General features: G+C 40.3%; 1 protein-coding gene across 1 annotated transcript in view; it reads left to right on the plus strand.

Moving 5' to 3' along the window:
- The window catches only part of sppl3 (signal peptide peptidase 3), a 287,681-nt gene that overhangs the window by 247,397 nt on the left and 18,093 nt on the right, over positions 1–22,191 (plus strand). The window contains exons 7-10 of the mRNA XM_068055206.1: positions 7,988–8,094; positions 13,417–13,580; positions 18,759–18,946; positions 20,848–20,957. Of these exons, the coding sequence (XP_067911307.1) occupies positions 7,988–8,094; positions 13,417–13,580; positions 18,759–18,946; positions 20,848–20,957 (569 nt within the window). The remainder of the gene's footprint in view (positions 1–7,987; positions 8,095–13,416; positions 13,581–18,758; positions 18,947–20,847; positions 20,958–22,191) is intronic.

A 22,191-nucleotide genomic window follows, 5' to 3' on the forward strand; every position in this document is an offset into this window, starting at 1 on the left:
TAGCACAAGTATGAGAGAACCGGAAGTGGAAATGTCAGCAGCTTGAAGTCAAATATTGGCTGTTTCATTGTTTTGAGAGAAAAGCTTTTTTTGAAAAAGAAATCCAAAATGGTTTGATTATGTTCAGTCTAGGAGTGGTTGGCAAGCACAAATGGGGACAGTGTGTATTTTTGCATATGGCTGTAAAACTGAAAGATCAAAAACTAAAACAACCTGTAACAAAAATATTAGAGGGGTCTAATTTAGCTTTGGACTAAAGTTAGAGACTTATTTCAACAAATGGTTTGATATTTCCCTTGCCCTTTACTTCTACAATGCATTTATCTCAGTAATTGTCTGAGAATGCTAAGTTTAACTGAGTCAATATTTACTTTTGATTTTGATGTGAGCTGTTGCTGTTAGTCACAGAGGTTATTCGTTTCAGAATATGCAGATATTTTTTGAGTACTGTACTTAACATTTGCAAAACTGGTAAAGCACAGCCAGTAAAATGCCCGATAATATTTGATCATTTACTGTGTATCTTCAGGAGTTTTATCACAATTAGCAGCGGTACCCTTATTGTCCTCCTTCACCATTTGTCCTCTGTTTTTCTCTGGGATTAACTAGTTTCCAGTTCAACTTGCCATCTGCAGAAAGACAACAAAATGACAATAGAATAGAAGCACATTGTGTGGAGTCGTCTTTTATCTGGGACTGAGTTAAAGCTTGTTTGTCTCACGTTTCTGTTATTTAAGCAACTTCTAACCCCTTTGAATTGCAGTTTTGTCCTTGTCCTTCGCTATTGTGCGTGAGTAACTTATTGTATAACTTGAAAGGAGTGAGGTTTAAACCCTGACAGTTTACAATTTAATTTCTGATGATTATAAAATGGTTACAGCACAGAAGGCAGCCATTTGGCCCGTCGAGTCACTGCTGATATTCTGCAGGAGCAATTTAGCTAGTCCTACTCACTGGCCCGTTTGTTTTAGCTTTGTATTTTTTTCTCCTTCAAGTTATCCAGTTCCCTGTTGAAAATTGCGATTGAATCTGCCTTCACCACTTTTTCAGGCAGTGCATTTCAGTTCGTAGCCACTTGCCGTGTAAAATTGTTTTTCCTCGTGTTGCCTTTAGCTCTTTGTTGCCAATCACTTTAAAGCTGTATCCTCTGGTTCTTGACCCTTCTGCCATTGGGATCAGTTTCTCTCTATCTGTCTAGACCCCTCATGATTTTGAACACTTCTCTCAAATCTCTGTTCAACCTACTCTTCAAGGAGGACAACCCCAGCTTCTCCAGTCTATGCACATGACTGAAGTCCCTTGCCCTTGGCACCATTCTCGTAAACCCTCTCTAAAGCCTTCACATCCTTCCAAACATGCGATGCCCAGTATTGGACACTACTCCATTTGAGGCCGAACCAGTGTTTTGTAAAGGGTCATTGTTTTGTACTCTATTTCCTCTATGAAGCTCAGGATCACGTATGCCTTTTTAACCACTTTCTCAACCTGCCCTGTTGCCTCCAATGATTTGCGCATATTTGCCCCCAGGTTCCTCTGTTCCTGCACCCCCTTTAGAATTGTACCCTTTAGTTTATGTTGCCTCCCCTCGTTCTTCCTACCATCATATTCCTACCCCCCCACACCCCTATTATAGCTAGTGTTAATGTAACAATATACTGCATGAACATATGTTTTCAATATTGGTGGTTGTCATATCAGGATTCTTTGGCTCTTTTTCTATAGAAAAGGTAGCTTTTAATATGAATTCTGAGCAAAAATTACATAAATTAGCTTTTTGGGAGAGTTCCATGCAGATATGTGGATGCATAGGCAGATGAGAGCTATTTACAATGTGAAATCAGCAGTCGTTTTGCAGAGATACTAAATAGCCAATTTATTATCTTTGGCTATTCAAGAGTTATTAAAGTGGAAAGGTGGGAGGGTTTGCTCTATCTGAGTTAAATTTAAGAAGGCTTAAAAAATACCTTGAGGTCCAAGGGTTTCCTGAGCACTCTTTTATACCCCAGGTTTCCTCCATGTAGTCTCAACATCAAAAAGTGAGAGATTACCTCCTCCAGAGTTACTTGCACTGCTTCTGTCCAGCCTGATTTGATCCAGTTGTACTATTACATGAAAATGAAATGCACCTTGACTGATGTGACAAGGCGCGAAATGAATGCAGATCTTTCTTTGCTTGAATTGTTACAGCATGGTGACATTTGGAGCTGGCTTTTGTGGGTAGCCTTAAACTAAGACCATGCAAACCAAAATGGAGCTGATTTTTAAAAAAAAATAATGTGCAGTTTTCTTGAGTTAGAAAATAAATCTTCGGTTTTAATGTGAACCGGGACTGTCTGTATAGCTTGTAGGACATGCATGTTGAATCTTGTCGTTGAAGAGGAAGCTTCGGATCCCATGCAGTTCACAAACTTCCCACTCAATTCTGAACTGGTTCTAATAATAAGTCTAAGATGTTGTAATTTTTTAAAGAAATATAACAAGCATCTCTGAAATAAATCATTTGATGTTTTTTAAAGGGATTACTGAATGCTGGTAACTGCACTTTGTTTTTATTTCTAGGGTATGTGCTTTATCTTGCAATTTTGTCTTGAAAATCTGAGGCAAATTTCTGTTAAATATCAGGGTCAATTAATTGACCTTAGGAAATGTGATTAGAGAGAGAAGACTTTCTTAGTCAACATTTTTAAACAGCTGTATTTTTAAATTATAAATCTATTTGCATAATGTCATCAAACATATTAAGTTCTCTTCTCCCCATAAAAGCATTAAGTTCTATATGCTGTAACCATACTTGTAACAACAGCTTTCATTTATGTAACACCTTTAACATTATAAAATGTCCCAAGGCACTTCATTGGAGTTTTTTCAAACAAAATTTGACAGCAAGCCACATGAGGTGATATTAAGGTAGGTGATCAAAAGCTTGGTCAAAGAAGTAGGTTTTAAGGAACATCTTAAAAGGGGAGAAGGAGAGGCAGAGAGATTTAGGAAGATAATTCCAGAGCTTTAGGCCTAGGCAGCTAAAGCCATGACTTCCAGTAGTGGCACAAAGGAAATCAGGGCTGCTCAAGTGCAAAATTGGAGATGTGCAGAGATATCAAAAGATTGTAGAATGGAGGAGGTTACAGAGATAGGGAAGGTCAAGGCCATGGAGAGATTTGAAGACGAGGATGTAAATTTTAAAATGGAGTCAGTGTGGTCGCTGGTGAAGGGGATTTGGTGCGAGTTAGGACATGGGCAGTAAAAATTTGGATGATTCAAGTTTATGTAGTGTGGAAGATGGGAGACCGGCGAGGAGAGCATTGGAACAATCATGTCTGGAGGTAGCAAATGCATGGATGAGGGTTTTGCCAGCCAATAGGCTGAGGTGGACAGAGTTGGGAGATGTTATGGAGGTGGATGTAGGGGTAGGCTATGTGCTTGGAAGCTCCTCTCTCGGTAAAATATGACATGAAGGTTACAAACAATCTGGTCCAGCTTCAGTAATGTTGTGGTGCTGTTGCGATAGCAAGGACCCATGGTCAACCATGCTGCCTTGCTTGCGCCCACTTGGGATTGGGGGGGCGGAGAATCTTATTGGGTTGGAAATATTAAGCAGCTCTGGCAGCATCTACGCAGAGAGAAACAGAGTTAACATATCCAGTCGATAACGTTCAGAACCTAGTTCTGATGAAAGCTCATCAGCTTGAAACATTAACTCTGTTTCTCTCTCCACAGGTGCTGCCAGACCTGCTGAGTATTTCCAGCATTTTCTGTTTTTATTTCAGATTTCCAGCATTCGCAGTATTTTGCTTTTTCTAAATTCATGTGTATTGTGTTAGCTGCAGATGTCCCAGTCAAGACAATTCAACAATTTTGTAGTTGGGAGTTTGAAAGTGCAGTTGTAAATGACTCGGGGAAGAGATTTCTTTCAAGATACAATCGCAGAAGTAAGTGGATTTGGTCGGTGGTGTGAAAGATAGAAAGCAGTTGCTGGAGATGGCCTTTTCACTGATGGAGACAGTGGGAGTAGAGGGACTGTGGGAGTTGGCAAGATCATGAGGTGACTGTGAATATGGTTGGGAATATGGCGGATGCTTACATTTGAGAGGAAGGCAGGGAATAATGAGAGAGTAGGTGAAACTGAAATGGAGATTGAAATCACCAAGGGGGTGAAGAGTCACTGTGTAGAGGATGAGGAAGGAAAGAAGGGAGGATATCTCTGAGAAATTGGGAATGGAACTGAAGGGCCAGTGGACAACAGGGATCTTAATGTTGAAGTGAGGGGCTAGATCAAAATGAGATGCTGAAAGGAAGAGGAGTGTTAGGAGAGACCAAGGTGTGGCTTCATGTTGAGGCAGTTTGGGTAGTGCAGATGGTGGAAAATATAGCCAGAAGGGGAAGCTTTAGTAAGGAACAAGGTGTTGTCACCCATGAGCCAAGTTTCAGTCAAAGCCTGGACAAGCAGGGCCTTTTTTGTGAGTAAATGGACACTGGAGGGAAATACAGAGAGGGACAGTAATTGATCAGCTGGTAGAATCCAAGAAGTTAGATGTGAATGGGTCAGGAAGGAAATTAGTAGGTGTGCTGGATGGGAAGGTCAGTGAGAGAGGAGGATAGGCCAACTGGCATTGCTGCTTGTAAGGGGCATTAGGGTGGGTACAGTACTTGAGAGGGATGAAATAAAAGATGGTGGCATGAGTGGGTGATGGAAAGGGGAGGAGATAGGAGAGTCAGGCCAAAGAAAGATCAAGAGAAGGAAGTGGAGATCTAAAGAACGTGCTTGCATCCAGAGTGGAAGTTAAAATTTACATACGACTGAAGAGCAAAGAAATTTGGGTTACCTAGGCACTACAGAAATTAGAATAGACATGCTGTGGCATAAACCTTCCCCAGCACAGACATGACAGGCCAAAAGGCCTCCTCCTGTGCATTCTATGAACCTGTGATAACTACAAACACTGTTCTTCTGATTTTCAATAGTTAACTTTATTGTCACCAAGGGCCAGAAAGGCTCTTTGATGTGCTGAATTAGCTTTGTCTCAGTTGGGATAACTTTGGATTTCTGCAGTTCGTCTCAATGAATCAGGGCTAGGAGGAGAAGTCAACCAGAATTTCACTCCTGTACAGTATTCATTGACTGGTGCTGGAAAGTACACTAATGGGGACAGCTGGAAAGTACAGGGTCGTGATGCAATGCCCTCTGTGGTTGAATAGTGCTTCCTAGGCTCACATAACAAGAATGGACTATTCGTTGAGGTAATGCGATGCTACTGGCACCCTCAGAATCATATTCCAGCATGATTCGGTGCTTCCTGGAGAGGAAGAAAGGGCAGCAAAACATTGCTACATTGATGGGTGGTATTCACTAATGGATGGGCCCCGCAGCTCTATGGGAAGCTGAAACTCTGATGACTAACTGGATTGGCACTTGTGTTGTTAATTACCTTTCTGTTTTGAGTTATGAAATAGGATTTTATAATTACTTGAGGGAATGGGAAAAGAATTCTTTGATGCATTATCTTGATGAAATGGTTAGAACGTTTGAATTAACATATTTCCATTTTAAAAAGTGATTACTGTTGCTCTGCACGCCTTTTTCTTATGTGGCAGATATCATTTCTCAAAATGCATGGGCATAAGATTATAATTACCATTCACAATTCTGTAGATTTCTCCTATTTGAAATGTGTAAAATATTGCCAAGATGTGAAATTATTCCAGGAGTATTGCATGTAAAATTGCTCCAGTAGTAAATTAAAGTATCTGGATCTTAGTCAATAGAATCATACAATGCAGACGGAGGCCATTCAGCCCAATGTGTCCGTGCCAACGCTTTGAAAGAGCAATGCAATTAGTCTCACTCCCTTGCCCTTTTTCAATTATTTATCGAATTCTCTTCTGGAAGTTACTATTGAATATGTTTCCACCACTCTTTCAGGCAGTGTATTACAGATCATCATAACTCTCTACATAAAAGAACTCCCCTCATCTCCCCACTTGTTCTCTTGTCTTTTGGCTGCTGACTCTCATTCCAGTGGAGATGGAGTACAGATGTAGAAACTATCAGAACTCCTCATAATTTTGAACACCTCAATTAAATCTCCCTTGTACCATCTCTGTTCGACAGAGAACAATCCCAATCTCTCCACATAACTGAAGTCCCTTATCCCTGCAATCATTCTAGTAAATCTCTGCACCTGTTCAAGGCCTTGACATCCTTCCAAAAGTGTGGTGCCCAGAATGCCCCACATGAAGCCTAACCAGTGTTTTGTAATGGCTTAGCGTAACTTCCTTGCTTTTGTACTCTATGCCTCTATTTATAAAGCCATGGATTCCATAAAGCTTTCTTAACAGCTTTCTCAACTTGTCCTGCAACCTTCGAAGATTTGTGTAACTACACCCCGAGGTGTCTCTGTTCCTGCACTCCTTTTAAAATTGTACCATTTAGCTTGTATTGCCTCTCATTCTTCCATCCAAAATGCATAATTTCATACTTCTCTACATCTGCCCATTTCACCAGTTTGTCTATATCCTCCTGAAATCTGCTACAGTCCTCCTCATTGTTTACTACATCTGTTCATTAAAGTTGTGCAAAATTGCTACATTATCAACATTTGCAACTTTCCAATTTATAAAGTCTCACTCCAGAAATTAACTGTAAAATAGATGTGCAAGTCTGTCTGACACTTAAAATGGTTGGTCGTACTTAATTATCCATTCCCGTCTTTTCTAAACTTTGAGTAGGAAAACCTGCATTTCCAATTGAATATTAATGCCATGAACAGTGAAACATTTAGCTCAGTAACATAGAGCAGTAATTTAAATGTATATCCTTCGATCCTACTAGCCTTAGTTATCCTGAAGTAATATTCTGGCTTCTTCAAGTCTATGCTGTTTAGTACTTTTTAGATGTAACTTAATTAGGCCCTCCCAAAACTTTGTCTGCACTGTCAAGCTTCAGTTTCTTTAATCATTCCTCATAGAACTTGTAATGATTCCTATTGGTCTTTGCATCCTTTCCATTGATGCACATTGCCCAAAATTATACAAGGGTCTTTTAAGAATGGTCTGATTGGTGTATTTTAAAGCACCTCTAGATTTGTACTCCATCATGCCTATTTACTTCCAACGCTCCACTTCTCTGGCTACTTTCCCAACATTCTGTTCAGTTTTTTCATTGCCTTTTCAGTCATCACTTGCACATTGCCACTCTCAGCTTCATTTCTGAGACTTCCTGTACTCATTTTATTCCTTTCATTTTATTCACAACATTCATTTCTCCCAATGTTTGTCAATATTGCTTTTGTCCAATAATATAAACCTATATTACTGTCATTTGTTTTGTTTTCATCTTGATCGGGTGAGAGAGAAACACAATCTAAATCTGTTAGAAAAGATCCTAAGTCATTATGCGTTCAAGTCCTTCTCTCAGATTGAAGTATGTAATCTAGGCTGACATTTTAGTGCAGTACAGGATGAGTGCTACATTGCTGGAGGTATCGTTTGAAATATCAAACTGCCTGTTCAGTGGACATCAAAGAATCCACGGCGCTATTCTAAGAGCAGAGTACTTTTTGTTATCTTGGCCAATATGTAGTTCTCAACCATCACCACCAAAACAGAAAATGGCCAAAAAATACCTAGACAATGAAAGCTGCGTGTGATGATTGGCAGATGCAGGTATAACTGGGTGGTCTGCTCAAACCTTTCCAATGTCTTCAAAAGCTCGGCTGGCACTGAATGAAAATTATACACCCTCCCCGAAAAGGGAAGGAACTGGCTTCGACTCTTCCAAAAAGTACCTATCTTTCCAATTACTCAATCAACTGTGGGAACTACTGACAATTTTTTTTTAAAAAGTTTCCAGTATTTGTTCATTACACCAAGTGAATAATATTTTTGGGGCCCTAGTGTATTGATTTTTTTTCTGTGTTTAGCACAGTAAATCAGTAGTTGCTTGTCTAATTTTGAAGTTTGCCAATATATTTTTTGTGTTCTATTGCAGCTCTGGCAATGGGACTCTGTGTGGCCATGATCGCTTTTGTACGATTGCCAAGTCTTAAAGTTTCCTGCTTGCTGCTTTCTGGACTCCTCATTTATGATGTCTTCTGGGTAAGTTGCAATTAAATACTGCTCGTGTTAACAGCTCTGCTCTTTACAGCTTTGTTACTAACTGCATAATTCTAAACCCGTTTAATCAATTTTTTTATCTTTGTGATTTTGCATGGAGAAGACGCATCAAAATTAGTTCATTTAAATTCTTCAATGTACAATTAAAATGTACAGTGACCTCAATGCATGTCAATAAATAATTAGAGATGTCATTAATACAATATGCAAGTGTTAAGTTTGAGGGGCTTTGGTTAGCAATTTTTGAAAGAATTGGTTTTCCCTGATTCACTCTCCTCACAATTGGGGCATAATTCCATGGATAGCAATGGACTTCTGGTGCATTAATCAAGTGGTCATTCTTCGTGTATGAGCCTTAACAGTGAGAGACAATGGGCCAATCATCTGAAGAGCAGACATAGTCAAGCTTGCTCCTGTTCTCACCTGAAGTCCATAATCTGACTTCCAGCAGCATTGCTGAATAGAAACCTTGAACCATGAGGAGGAGTTCTTCGGGCTTAATGCAGCACAGATCACAGATCAAATCAAATGCTGTTTGGAGTCCGTGCAGCTTAATACCACACCATACAGTTGATATGGTATCCTGTCCTCACCTGATAACTATATTGTGTGTTTAGTGGGAATCCTGGTTTGTCTATCTGTCCCTGTCCCATCCCGCCCGAGCGAGTGGGACTGAAACCAATTATAGATTGGCTAACTCAGAATAGACCAGGGATTTTAACTTAGGACTTTCCGTACATGATGGCAACACAATGCATTTACACATTAAGCTATCATCTTGAGTTTGAGCAAAATGTCCTTTGATATTGTACCCTTCTGTCTTGATTTAAATCCTTCACTGGATAATGACATTATTATGCATATGTCGTAGTTTGTGTTAACTAAGCACGACTGCAGTAAATTCACCATCTGGGGTCTCGTGAGACTGCGATGGGGTTTGATGCCAAACAGCAACTTTTAGTAGTGAGTAACTGCTTTTATGTCTTTGTAACAAATGATGGTCCTCTGCATTATATATTATACTTACATTTCCTAAAATATAAATTCATTTAAAACTGCTGTGCCGCTTGAGTTTTGAAATAAATTTGAAGAATTTCTATAGGAAGGATGTGATTGCACTGGACAGGGTGCAGAGGAGATTCACCAGGATGTTGCCTGGGCTAGAGCATTTCAGCTATGAAGAGGGACTGGATAGGCTAGGGTTGTTTTCCTTAGAGCAGAGAAGGCTGAGGGAGGACCTGATAGAGATATAAAATTATGAGGGGGGGTAGATGGGAAGAAACTTTTTCCCTTAACGGAGGGGGTCAATAACCGGGGGGCATAGATTTAAGGTAAAGGGCAGGAGGTTTAGAGGGGATTTGAGGAAAAAAAATTTCACCCAGAGGGTGGTTGGAATCTGGAACACACTGCCTGAAGAGGTGGTGGAGTCAGGAACCCTCAACATTTGAGAAGTATTTAGATGAGCACTTGAAACGCCATAGCATACAAGGCTGCGGGCTAAGTGTTGGAAAATGGGATTAGAATAGTTAGGTGCTTGATGGCCGGCACACAATGGGCCGAAGGCCTATTTCTGTGCTGTATGACTGATTAAGTCAGTGCTTATAAAAATAACTTTTTTTTCTTGCAACTTTAACTGCATTTTTTTTTTAAGTACTTGGGACTAGATACCATTGTAGTCTATCTGGCCAGTCCTGGAATTCAGTATACTATCCCATATCTCATGTTCGTTGGCCATTTTACCAAAAATCTGTCCTGTTCCTTTTTGAATTCGACAACATTGTCCTCCACTGCCTCATGGGTAGTTTGCCCATATAGTCTGCAGTTAATTCTAAACTGTCTGTTTCCCTTCTGTCTTCTGAGTCGATGATAGTGTCAGATTGACTGGTGCAGTGTTGACTCAACTGCTTGACTAAGCAGGCCATCAGTCTGCCTGTAGTTTTGCATCATTATTAAACATCAGCTGAAAGACATAATGGCTCATTAGAGCCCTCCTATCGTGTCCTCCATTGCAGAATGCCTCATTTAAATTGTTTAATAATTAGTCCTCGAGAACAGCAAGTTCAGACTTCACACAGTGTTAACTGTGTTTGTGATTAATGAAGTTTTGAACTGTTTGAGCAGTTTGACTAGAAGGAGGAAAGTTGGAGTTAAAGTGCTTTCTATGTGAAGGGAGAGCTGAGGTCAGATATTGTCTATCTAAGAAATTATAGTAACATTGTTAGCTGTTCAAGCAATCTACTGCGTCAATGTTCTAAGCAACAAAGAACAAACATAAATATTTCAGATTATTGTGATAAACCAGCCAACTGAAAAATATAAATTTAATTCTGAACACGGGCAATTTGTGCTGTGGAAGTTACTGGAGTTTGTTCACTGTGTATAAACACATGAAGAATGGTAAATGATGAGCTACAAGCACCAGTAGCCACACGGAAATATGATGTAGTGGCGATAACAGAGACTTGGCTCCATAAAGGACAGGATTGGATACATGTCCAGTAAAGATGTGAAAGGATAGAAAACGGGATGAGGGGACAACATTGACTTAAGGAGAATATTGCAGTGCTGGAGAGAGATGATGTCCTAGAGAGGTTTAGGACAGAATCTATTTGGTTTGAATTATGAAACAATAGAGGTACCATTACAGTACTGGGTGTATTCTGTAGGCCAACAACTTGTGGGAAGGGTATAGGGGAGCACATTTGCAGAGAAATTAGAGAAGTGCAAGAGCTATATAGTAGTGATAATGAGGGACTTTAATTATAGACTGAGATAATAATTGTGTAAAGGGCAGTGAGGGGGAAGAATTTGTGAAGTGCATTGAGGAGAACTTTCTTGATCAGTACGTTTCCAGCCCAACAAAGAAGGAAGCATTTCTGGGTCTGTTTCTGGGAAATGAGATAGGTCAAATAGAGCAAGTGTCAGTAAGGGAACATTTAAGGAGCAGTGATCATAGTATAATCAGATTTCGATTAACTAGAAAAAGGACAAGGAGCAAACTAGAGTAAAAATACTTGATTGGAGCAGGGCCAATTTCAGTGGGTTGAGAATGGATCTGTCTTTGGGAATCAAAGATTGGCAGGCAAAAATGTAATTGAGCAATGGGCACAGTGTAGGTACATTCCCACAAGGGTAGGGCAACCCAAACAAGAGCACCCTGGATGAAGATATTGAGAGTAAGATTGTTATAGTCCAGAAAGCTAGTTGGTGAAGGATATAACTGGAGCCAATCTTTATACACTTTGAGGCATTTATTTAAACAGTTACAAATCAGAAGCAAGCATCTCCTAATCCAACAGCCACAGTTTAAGTCAGTATCTATTTATAGGAGCACAAGTGAATCTCCATTTGATACCCATCACCTGCCTACAATGAAACACAATTAATAGACAGTTAACAAGATGAAGCAGAGAAAGGGTATGTATGACAAATATCAGGTTGATGATACAAATGAGAACCAGGCTGAATATAGAAGGTTCAAAGGGGAAATGAAAAGGGATATAAAAGGGGCAGGGAGGGAGTTTGAAAATAGACTAGCAGCTAATATATAGGCAGATAAATAGTAAACGGGTAGTAAGAGGACAGGTGGGACCAATTAGGGACCAAAAAGAAGACCTGCACATGGAGGCAGAGGGCGTGGCTGAGGTCAAAATGAGAATTTTGCAACTTTTTTTTTTACCAAGGAAGAAGATACTGCCAAAATCAGAGTAAAAGAGGAGGGAGTTGAGATACCGAATGGACTAAAAATTGATAGAGGTACTAGAAAGGCTGACAGCAATTAAAGTAGATAAGTCACCAGGTTCTGAAGGGATGCATCCTAGGTTGCTGAGGGGAAGTAAGGGTGGAAATCAAGTAGGTATTGGCCATAATTTTCCAATTCTCCCTTAGATATGGGGGGGTGATGTCAGAGGACTGGAGATTTGCAAATATTACACTCTTGATCAGTTAAGGGTGTAAGGATAAGCCCAGCAACTACAGGCCAGTCAGTTTATCCTTGATGGGAAAGCTTTAAGAAACAATAATCCGGGACAAAATTAACTAACTTGAAAAAGTGTGGATTAATTAAGGAAAGCCAGTATGGATTTGTTAAAGGCAAATCATGTTTAATTAATTTGATTGAGTTTTTTGAGGAGCTAGCAGAGGGTCGATGAGGGCAGTGTGGTTGAGGTGGATTTCTAAAAGGCATTTAATAAAGTGCCACATAATAGGCTTGTCAGCACAGTTGAAATCCATGGAATAAAATGGGCAATGACAACATGGATATGAAGTTGGCTAGGTGACAGGAAATAGAGTAGTGGTAAACAGGTTTTTTTTGCACTGGAGGAAGGTGTAAATTGGTGTTCCCCAGGGATCGATACCAGGACCCCTGCTTTCCGAGATGTATATTATTGACTTGGCCTTTGGTGTATAGGGAACAGTTTCAAAATTTACAAGTGAAAGATTTCAAGAGGACCTGGACAGGCTGGTGGAATGGCGGACATGTTGCAGTTGAAATTTAACGCGGAGAAGTGTGAAGGGATATATTTTGGTAGGAAGAAAGAGGAGAGGCAATATAAGTTAAAGGGTGCAATTCTAAAGGCTGTCCAGGAACAGAGACACCTGGGGGTGTATGTGTACAAATCGTTGAAGGTGGCAGGATAGGTTGAGAAAGCAGTTAAAAATGGCATACGGTATCTTGGGCTTTATAAATAGAGGCATAGAGTATAAAAGCAATGAAGTTATGAATCTTTTTTAAAGCACTAGTTCAGCCACAACTGGAGTATTGTGTTCTATTCTGGGCACTATACTTTAGGAAGGAAGTGAAGTCTTTGGAGAGAATGCAGAATGGTTCCAGGGATGAGGGACTTCAGTTACATGGATAGATTGAAGGAGCTCCTTAGATTTGATGCAGGTATTCAAAAACATGAGGCGTCTAGACAGAGTAGATAGAGAGAAACTGTTCCCATTGGTGGAAGAATCGAGAACCAGAGGACACTAATGTAAGGTGATTGACAAGATAACCAAAGGTGACCTGAGGAAAAATATTTTTATGCAGAGAATGGTTATGATCTGGAATGCACTGCCTCAATGTGGTGGAAGCAGACTCGATTGTGATTTTCAAAACAGAATTAGGTAAGTACTTGAAGGGAAAAAAAAATTGCAAGCCTATGGGGGAAGGGAAGGAGAGTGAGTCTAACTGGATTGGTCTGGCAGAGAGCTGGCATGGCCTCGATGGGACGAATGGCATTCTTCTGTACTGTAACCATTTTATGGTTCTATGAATAAGTAATAGCCCCCTCCCCCTTCATTCCCTCTGCCTTTCAGGTATTCTTCTCTGCTTACATCTTCAACAGTAATGTGATGGTCAAGGTGGCCACTCAGCCTGCTGACAATCCTTTAGATGTGCTGTCAAGAAAACTTCACTTGGGACCTAATGTTGGACGGGATGTTCCTCGCCTGTCGCTACCTGGGAAATTGGTGTTTCCAAGGTAAGTCCTGTGGCATAGTATATGATCTGAGTTTTTAATTTTGAAGTGCTCAGCTGCACATGTGAATATTTTCAGTAAGTATAAAATCTCATTCGGATTGCCATTCATGGTGAGCATCAGCTTAATTTTACCATGAGAAATGCACAGTCTTCAAAGAATTTATTTTCTGTATGAATATTGAAATCATGCAAATAGATGTGAGCTATGAGGGCTTGTTTGCCTGATCTTTATATCAAAATATATAGGACCTTAATGGAATACAATAGTGGCCTTCACTTCACAAATCAACATACACCGAAGATGCTCGTTTATGCATCAGCATTACCATCCAGTTGTGATCAGGAATTCCTTGTTATAACTTGACTGAGTGAATATTGCATGTTTGCTGGCAGCTGGTAGGCTAGTTCAATATGAGCTTTGTCATCTACGCTCTGGAAGACTGAGATATGAATGTGACTCTAAGAACCTTGTGCTTATTGTATTGTTCTGGCTGCAAAGTGAGCATCTGGGCACGTCTTGCAGAGAGCTATTCTGGGCTCTCATTAAGTTAATTGATGTGGCAACATCTTTTCCCTGCACAAGTAATGGTAGCAGCTTTGGTTTTGTTAGCAATCTGGAATTTGTTGTCCAATTCAGTTTCATCTGCAACTGCACTTTCTCTTGCTAAGTCAGTGGTAGTCTCGTGATGCAACAGAAGCTAACCATCCTCTGAATAGCAATGAAACTCACCTTTCTTCTCATGTATTTCCTCAGTTTGCCTCTTCCTCAATCCTTCTGGTAGTCATTCTTAAATAGATTTCTACTGATAAATGAACTATGGGAGAAAGCAAGCAACTCAGAGGTCAACTGACTTGTTATTCAAGAGGTCTTTGGTAGACATGAAAATGGATAGCTTGCCATAGAACTAACAGATCTCCTTTTACCCAAGTGTTAAGCAATGGCAAGCTTTTTGATCACACTCTCCAGTTCACTCCAAAAACTGAACATAGCATTCAAGCTAATAGTTGGATTCATTTACTAGAATTATAACTGAACTGAAAGCAAAAAAATACAGCAATTAATGGGGAGTACAATATTTGATTTATGCAATGTTCCAAAAATAATAATCTGAATCATAGTGTCCTGTTAAATCTTTTAACTGGCAACTGTCTTGAGGTTGATCCAGCCCGTTTGCAACCTTAATGTCGTATTTGATCCAGAGACGAGCTTCCAACCACATGTCTATGCCATTGCAAAGGCCCCCCCCCCACCACCTCACCTTCAGAAAATCGACTCTGCCCCCGCCTCAGCTCATCTGCTGCTGAATCCCTCATCCATGCATCTGTTACCTCTAGAGTTGACTATTTCAACACACTCCTGGTCAAACTCTCATTTTCCACCCCCCATAAACTTAAGCTCGAGCAAAGCTGCCACTAGTATCCTAACTTGCATCAAACCCCATTTACCCATCGCTCCTGTGTTCACTGATCTATGTTGGCACCCAGTGGCGCATGCCACAATTGTAAAATGCTCATCCTTGTCCTCACCTCCCTATCTCTGTAACCTCGTCCAGCACTAAGAACCCTCCTAGATATTTACATTCTCCAATTTTAGTCTCTTGCACATTCCCCGATTTTAATTGCTGCACCATTGTTGGCGGTGCCTTTGGATCTGGAATTCCCACCTTAACACTCTCTGCATCTCTACCTCTTTTTCATTTTTAAAGATACTCCTTAAAACCTACCTCTAACCAAGCTTTTGTTCATTTACCTTAATATCGCCTTATGTGGCTCGGAGTCAAATTTTGATTGATAACTCTCCAATGAAGTGCCTTGGGACATTTTATTATTTTAAAGATGCTATGGAGATGCAAGTTGTTATTGAATATAATATTGAAGCTGTGGATTTGCAGAGCCCCTCACTGCCACAATGTGGAAACTGGCAAATGGAGAACTAATATTTGAGGAAGTAGATTGGTAGCTTTCTTGAATTGGAAGCAGAAGCACAAACAGATTATTTCTCTCAGTCAGATGATCAGAATCTTAGTTATCTCCACCACTGAAATGGATGTCAGAACAGCACTTGACTAGCTGTTGAGTTGTTTACCTGGCCAAAGACTATTGAAATTTTGTCTCATGTAGCAGTTTAGCAGTCATAGCAGGTGGCATCATACTAAAAGAGAATACAGGAAGATCTAAGATATTGCAGTGCTTGTGTGCAAACACATAAACTGTGGTAAATAAAGTTGGTAAGCTGCAGGCGCAAATAGCCACATGGAAATATGGAATTGTGCAGTAACAGCGAAGTGACTTCAAAAAAGGGTGGACTAGGTACAAAATATTCCTGGGTACAAGGTGTTCAGGAAAGACTGGGAAGAAAAAAGTGGTGAGGGGCTGGTGGGTGGCAATAGTGACAAAGAATATTGCAGTCCTGGAGAGAGAGGATGTCCTGGAGGGGTCAAGAACAGAATTTGTTTGGATGCAGATGAGAAACAATAAATGTGCCGTTGCACTACCCGGGAGTATTATGTAGGTCACCAACTAATGAGAAGAATATAGAGGAACAAATTTGCAGGGATGTTAGAGAGGTACATTACTATAGAGTAGTGATAGTGCAGACTTCAGTTATCCTAATATAGATTGGGATGGCAATAGTGTAAAGGACGCAGGGGAAAGAATTTCTGAAGTGTGCTCGGGAGAACTTAGGTCAGTGCATTGTTGGACCAACGAGGAAGGAGGCTTTGCTAGATCTGGGGAATGAGATGGGTCAAGTGGAGCAAGTGCCGGTAGGGAAATATTTAGGGAACAGTGATTGTAGTTTAATAAGGTTTAGATTAGCTCTTGAAAAGTACAAGGAGCAATCTAGAGTAAAAATACTTAATTGGGCCAATTTCAGCAGGATGGGAACTGATCTGACCAGGGTAAATTGGAATCGAAGATTGACATGCACAGCATGATTGGGCAGCACAGTGGCGCAGTGGTTAGCACCGCAGCCTCACATCTCGAGCGACCTGGGTTCAATTCTGGGTACTGCCTGTGCGGAGTTTGCAAGTTCTCCCTGTGACTGTGTGGGTTTTTGCCGGGTGCTCCGGTTTCCTCCCACAGCCAAAGACTTGCAGGCTGATAGGTAAATTAGCCATTATGAATTGCCCCTAGTATAGGTAGGTGGTAGGGGAATTGTGGGGATGTGGTAGGAATATGGGATTAATGTAGGATTAGTATAAATGGGTGGTTGATGTTCAGCACAGACTCGGTGGGCTGAAGGGCCTGTTCCAGTGCTGTATCTCTAAATAAATAAATGTAATCGAACAATTGGCAGCCTTTAAAGAGGAGATGGTTTGGGTACAGTCAAGGTACATTCTTACAAGGGGGAAAGGTAGGGCAACCAAAACCAGAGCTCCCTGGCTAACAAAAGAGATGAAGTAGAAAAAGGGGAAGTATGGCAGATATCAGGTTGATAATCCAAGTGAGAAACAGGCTGAATAATAAAAAGTTCAGAGGGGAAGTGAAAAGGGATATTACAGCAGCAAAAGGAGAGTTAAGAATAGACTTATAGCTAACCTGAAAGTCTTATTTCGGCAGATAAAAAGTAGATGGGTAGTGAGAAGAGGAGTGTGACTGATTAGGGACCAAAAAGACCTATGCATGGAAGCAGAGGGCATGGCTGAGGTACTAAATGAGTCTTTACATCTGTCTTTAGCAAGGAAGAAGGTACTGCCAAAGTCACAGTCAAAGAAGAGGGAGTTGAAATACTGGATGGGTTAAAAATTGATAGAGGAGGTACTGGAAAGGCTAACTGTACTTAAAATAGATAAGCCATCTGGTCTGGATGGGATGCATCGTAGGTTCTTGAGAGAAGTATGGGTGGAAATTGTGTAGGTACTGGCCAGAATCTTCCAGTCGTCCTTAGATACAGGGGTGGTTCCAGAGGACTGGAGAATCACAGAACTGCAAACATTACACCCTTTTTCTTGAGGATAAACCTAGCAACTACAGGCCAGCCAGTTTAACCTTGGTGGTGGGGAAGCTTTTAGAAATGATAATCCAGGACAGAATTATCAGTCACATGGACGTGTGGATTAATGAAAGCCAGCACAGATTTGTTAAAGGAAATTTGTGTTGAGTTTTTTGATGAGTTAATAGAGGGGCTTGATGAGGGCAATGCAGTTGATGTGGCGTATATGGACTTCCAAAAGGCGTTTCATAAATTGCTATTGCAATGGCTTGTCAGCAGAGTTGAAGCCCATGAAATAAAAGGGACAGTGGTGGCATGGGTACCAACTTGGCTGAGTAACAGGAAGCAGAATAGTGGTGAATGGGTGTTTTTCCTGGGTCAGTACTAGGACCACTGCTTTCTGAGATACATATTAATGATTTGGGCTTTGGGTGTACAGGACATTATTTCAAAATTTTCAGGTAGCACAAAACTTGAAAGTGTACTGAACTGTGACAGGGATGGTGACAGACTTCAAGAGAACCCAGACACATGCCAGATGAAATTTAACACACAAGTGCAAAGTAATACATTTTGATAGGAATAAAGAGGAGAAGCAATATAGTCTAAAGGTACTGTTCTAAAGAGGAACAGAGACACCTTGCGGTATATTTGTAGATATCGTTGAAGGTGGCAAGACGGGTTGAGAAAGCAGTTAAAAAGGCATATGGGATCTTCGGCTTTATAAAGTGAGTTTTATTTCCAAGTTTACAGTACTTTGGTCTGTCCAAAATTGAATCTGAAAGGTATAATATAGAAAGGTAACGTGACTAAGTACTACTTTTATCGCAGGCATTTGTTTCAAAACTTTCTGGTGCATGTAGGCATCTACTAGTATCAAATCCAACTGAACAGTTACATATGTTTAAAGTATCACCTGTTCATTATCTTCAGACCCAACGTATTTTTGCTGCCTTGTGCACAAGCGCAGATTGGATTTAACCAATTCATTATTACAGGATAATGTTGTTTAAGCCTTCGACAGGTTTTCAGTCTGCAGTATCTTGTTGCTAAAATAAATTTAAATCAAATTTATCCAACTTTAGGAGTTTACAAATATAATTCTTTGAACCAAATTTTTAAAAATTACACTGTCTTAAGCTTCATAATCACCAAAGTAGATTTAAAAAAAAAAGTAAGGAGGGGCTTTTGTGTGGGAAAAATTGGAAGGTATTGAACACCATCTGCCCTTTTTGGTTTGTGCAGTTCCACAGGCACCCACTTTTCTATGCTTGGAATTGGAGACATCGTCATGCCAGGGCTTCTGTTGTGCTTCGTGCTTCGATATGACAACTATAAGAAAATATCTAACAGCGAGGCTATCCCACCCAATATACCTGGTCGCATGCAAAAGGTGTCATACTTCCACTGCACCTTGATTGGTTACTTTGTAGGTAAGTGGAAGTAGTTCAATGAAAATAGAAATTTTAAAAATAATTTAATAAAAGCATTGTTTCCTAGGAGCAAGGGAGTAGTTTATCCAGGCAGTAATGTCAGGGCTTTGTGATGTTCAAAAATTCTCACATTCTCACTGTTAATTTATGTATGAAACTGTTACTATCTAACGAGAAACTAGATAATTAACATTGACTTGTTCTGCTTCTCTCTAATCGGTAAAGCTTGGGTTTACTATTGACCTCTCAAATATGCTACAACCTTTACTGTTTTGTATCACTACTTGGAGTCTTTTATTTAGGTTTAATGTCTAATTGACTTAGATACATCTTGAGCCTCTAGTTTCTGGTTTTCAAGCCCCGCTCTAAAGCTTTATCGAATATCTGAACTACTACTTCAGTGCAATACTAAAAGAAACCCATTGATCATTGAGGTACTTCATCGTGGACAGATTGGACAAGCTGTCATTGTCAAGAGGAAGAATTGATAAACCATCTGACTCTTCATTCCATGAGACTCATGGAATAGGAGGTTCAGTGTCCCAATTGGATAAAAAAATTGGCTTAAGGGCAAAAAACAGTGAGTCGTGGTAAATGGTTATTTTTCAGACTGGTAGATGGTACTGTTCCCCAAGGATTACTGCTAGGACCACTGCTTTTTTTGGCTATATATAAATGACTTGGAGTGGCAAACCGTGAGGATGATGCAAATCACCTACAACAGGACCTAGATAGGCTAGCAGAATGGGCAGAGAAGTGGCAGATGGAATTTAATACAGAAAAGTGTGAGATGATGCGCTTTGGCAGAAGGGATAGGGTGTGGCATTATAGACTGAATGGCACAGTTCTAAAGAGTGTGCAGGAACAGAGGGACCTGGGGATGCATTTGCATTGAGCTTTGAAGGTGGTGGGATATATTGAACGAGTGATTAGCAAATCATATGGGATCTTGGGCTTCATAGAGATATTAAGTACCAAAGCAGGGAAGTTATGCTGAATCTTTATAAAGCTCTCGTTAGGCCCAAACTACAGTATTGTGTCCAGTTCTGGCCATCACACTTTAGGAAGGATATGAGGGTCCTTGAGAGAGTGCAGAGGAGGTTTATCAGAATAGTTCCAGGATTGGGGGATTTTAGTTACTAAGTTAGGTTGGAAAAACTGAGGTTGTTCTCCTTGAAGCAAAGGAGATTGAGGGGAGATTTGATAGAAGTGTACAAGATTATGACAGACTTAGAAAAGGTAGACAAGGAAAAACTGATACAAGGAGTAGGGGCCACAGATTTAAGGTTTTGGGCAAGAATTTAGGGGGAATGTGAAGAAGAACGTTATTACGCAGTGGATGGTAATGACCTGGAACTTGCTGCCTACGAGGGTGGTGGAAGAGGAAGCAATCAGCGATTTCAAAGGAAATTGGATGTGCACTTGAAGGAAATAAACAAGTGGGGGAGTGGGACTGACTGGATTGCTCCGCGGAGAGCCGGCTTGGACTCGATGGGCCGAATGGCCTACTTCTGTGCTGTTAATGACTGATTTAAAAGATCTCATGGCTTTTTGGAAAGAGGATGGAGTTCTGCTCATGTCCTGACCAGTATTCATCCCTCAACCAACCCCATTAAAACAGATTAACTGCATTCATCCCACTGATGTCTGTAGAACTTTGCAGCATGCAAATTGACTGCTACATTTGTCTATATAACAATGAATACACTTCAAAAGTAATTCATTGTGTCTTTCTTTGAAGTGCCCTGAAATTGTGCAAGGTGCTGCCTAAGTGCAGTTTCTTTTCCTCCTTTCAATAGTAATGGGATACTTTTAATGTATTATTAATACGAATTTAAATCTTTATGGTAATCTATTTTAGAACTTGTCCTTTTTCTGATAATGTAACTATTTTAATTTAGGTCTTCTGACAGCCACTGTAGCATCCAGAATTCACCGGGCTGCCCAACCAGCACTCCTGTACCTTGTTCCATTTACACTGTTACCACTGCTTACCATGGCTTATTTAAAGGTGAGTAGAGTATCAAAACCAAATAAACCTTCAGCGAATTGAAAATATGTATATTCTAAGACATTTGCCTTAATTCCTACTTGTTACTTCTCCCCTGTGCATCCTCAATTCTTTTCACTCAATCATCCAACTTGATCTAGCATTGCTAATCTTGTATTCAATTCTTGCCTGCTATTTGTTTGCATGTGATTTTCATGCGACTGAGTCTTTTTTATGCAATTCAGATGTAAATTCTCCAGGCTTGATCTAAACAGTGTAGTTTAACTTCCCTCAAAATTATGAATCATTGGAAAAATGTGACATTTTTATCACAAAATATTTGGTCTTGAATGTTCAGGAAGGAATGCATCGGAGTAAAGCCTGCTTTTTGTCAATTATGCTGATTTTTGACAAAGCAACAGTGACTGCAACCCTTTATAGAACGAGTTTTATATATAAAGTTATGGTTGTCTATTTATCCTTACTCTTTATTTTATGGAACCAACTAATAAGGTGATGGGGTGATCATCTGATGAAAGGTCATCGACCTGAAAGCTAACTTTGTCTCTCCACGGCTGCTGCCTGACCTGCTGAATATTTGCAACATTTTCTGTTTTAATTTCAGATTTCCAGCATCCGCAGTATTTTGCTTTTGTATGAGATAAAACGGACTTTGTTTTGGTTACAGATTGGATTGTAAACAGTAAAAGGCTTTATTGCGTTCTTGAATCCCAGACGATGTGTACTTACCTGCTTATTAGCATTCCATGTAGTCATCGTCTTGTATTTTGATTCGCTTACAAATTATTTTGCAGGGCTTTCTTCGAAGTGATTAAATAATATAAGATAGGGCAATTCCTCAATGGTCTTTAGTTGTGATAAGGATATTCAGTCTCTGTGGAAATATTTGCATGATCTACATAGAGTATTTCATCACAGGAAAACTGGGTTGACCAGCTGATTTATCCAAGGTTCAGTTTCTTTTGGGCCTCCTTATCTCGAGAGACAATGGATACGCGCCTGGAGGTGGTCAGTGGTTTGTGAAGCAGCGCCTGGAGTGGCTATAAAGACCAATTCTGGAGTGACAGGCTCTTCCACAGGTGCTGCAGAGAAATTTGTTTGTTGGGGCTGTTGCACAGTTGGCTCTCCCCTTGCGCCTCTGTCTTTTTTCCTGCCAACTACTAAGTCTCTTCGACTCGCCACAATTTAGCCCTGTCTTTATGGCTGCCCGCCAGCTCTGGCGAATGCTGGCAAC

This window comes from Heterodontus francisci, chromosome 23 (genome assembly GCF_036365525.1).
Source record: "Heterodontus francisci isolate sHetFra1 chromosome 23, sHetFra1.hap1, whole genome shotgun sequence".
NCBI lineage: Eukaryota > Metazoa > Chordata > Chondrichthyes > Heterodontiformes > Heterodontidae > Heterodontus > Heterodontus francisci.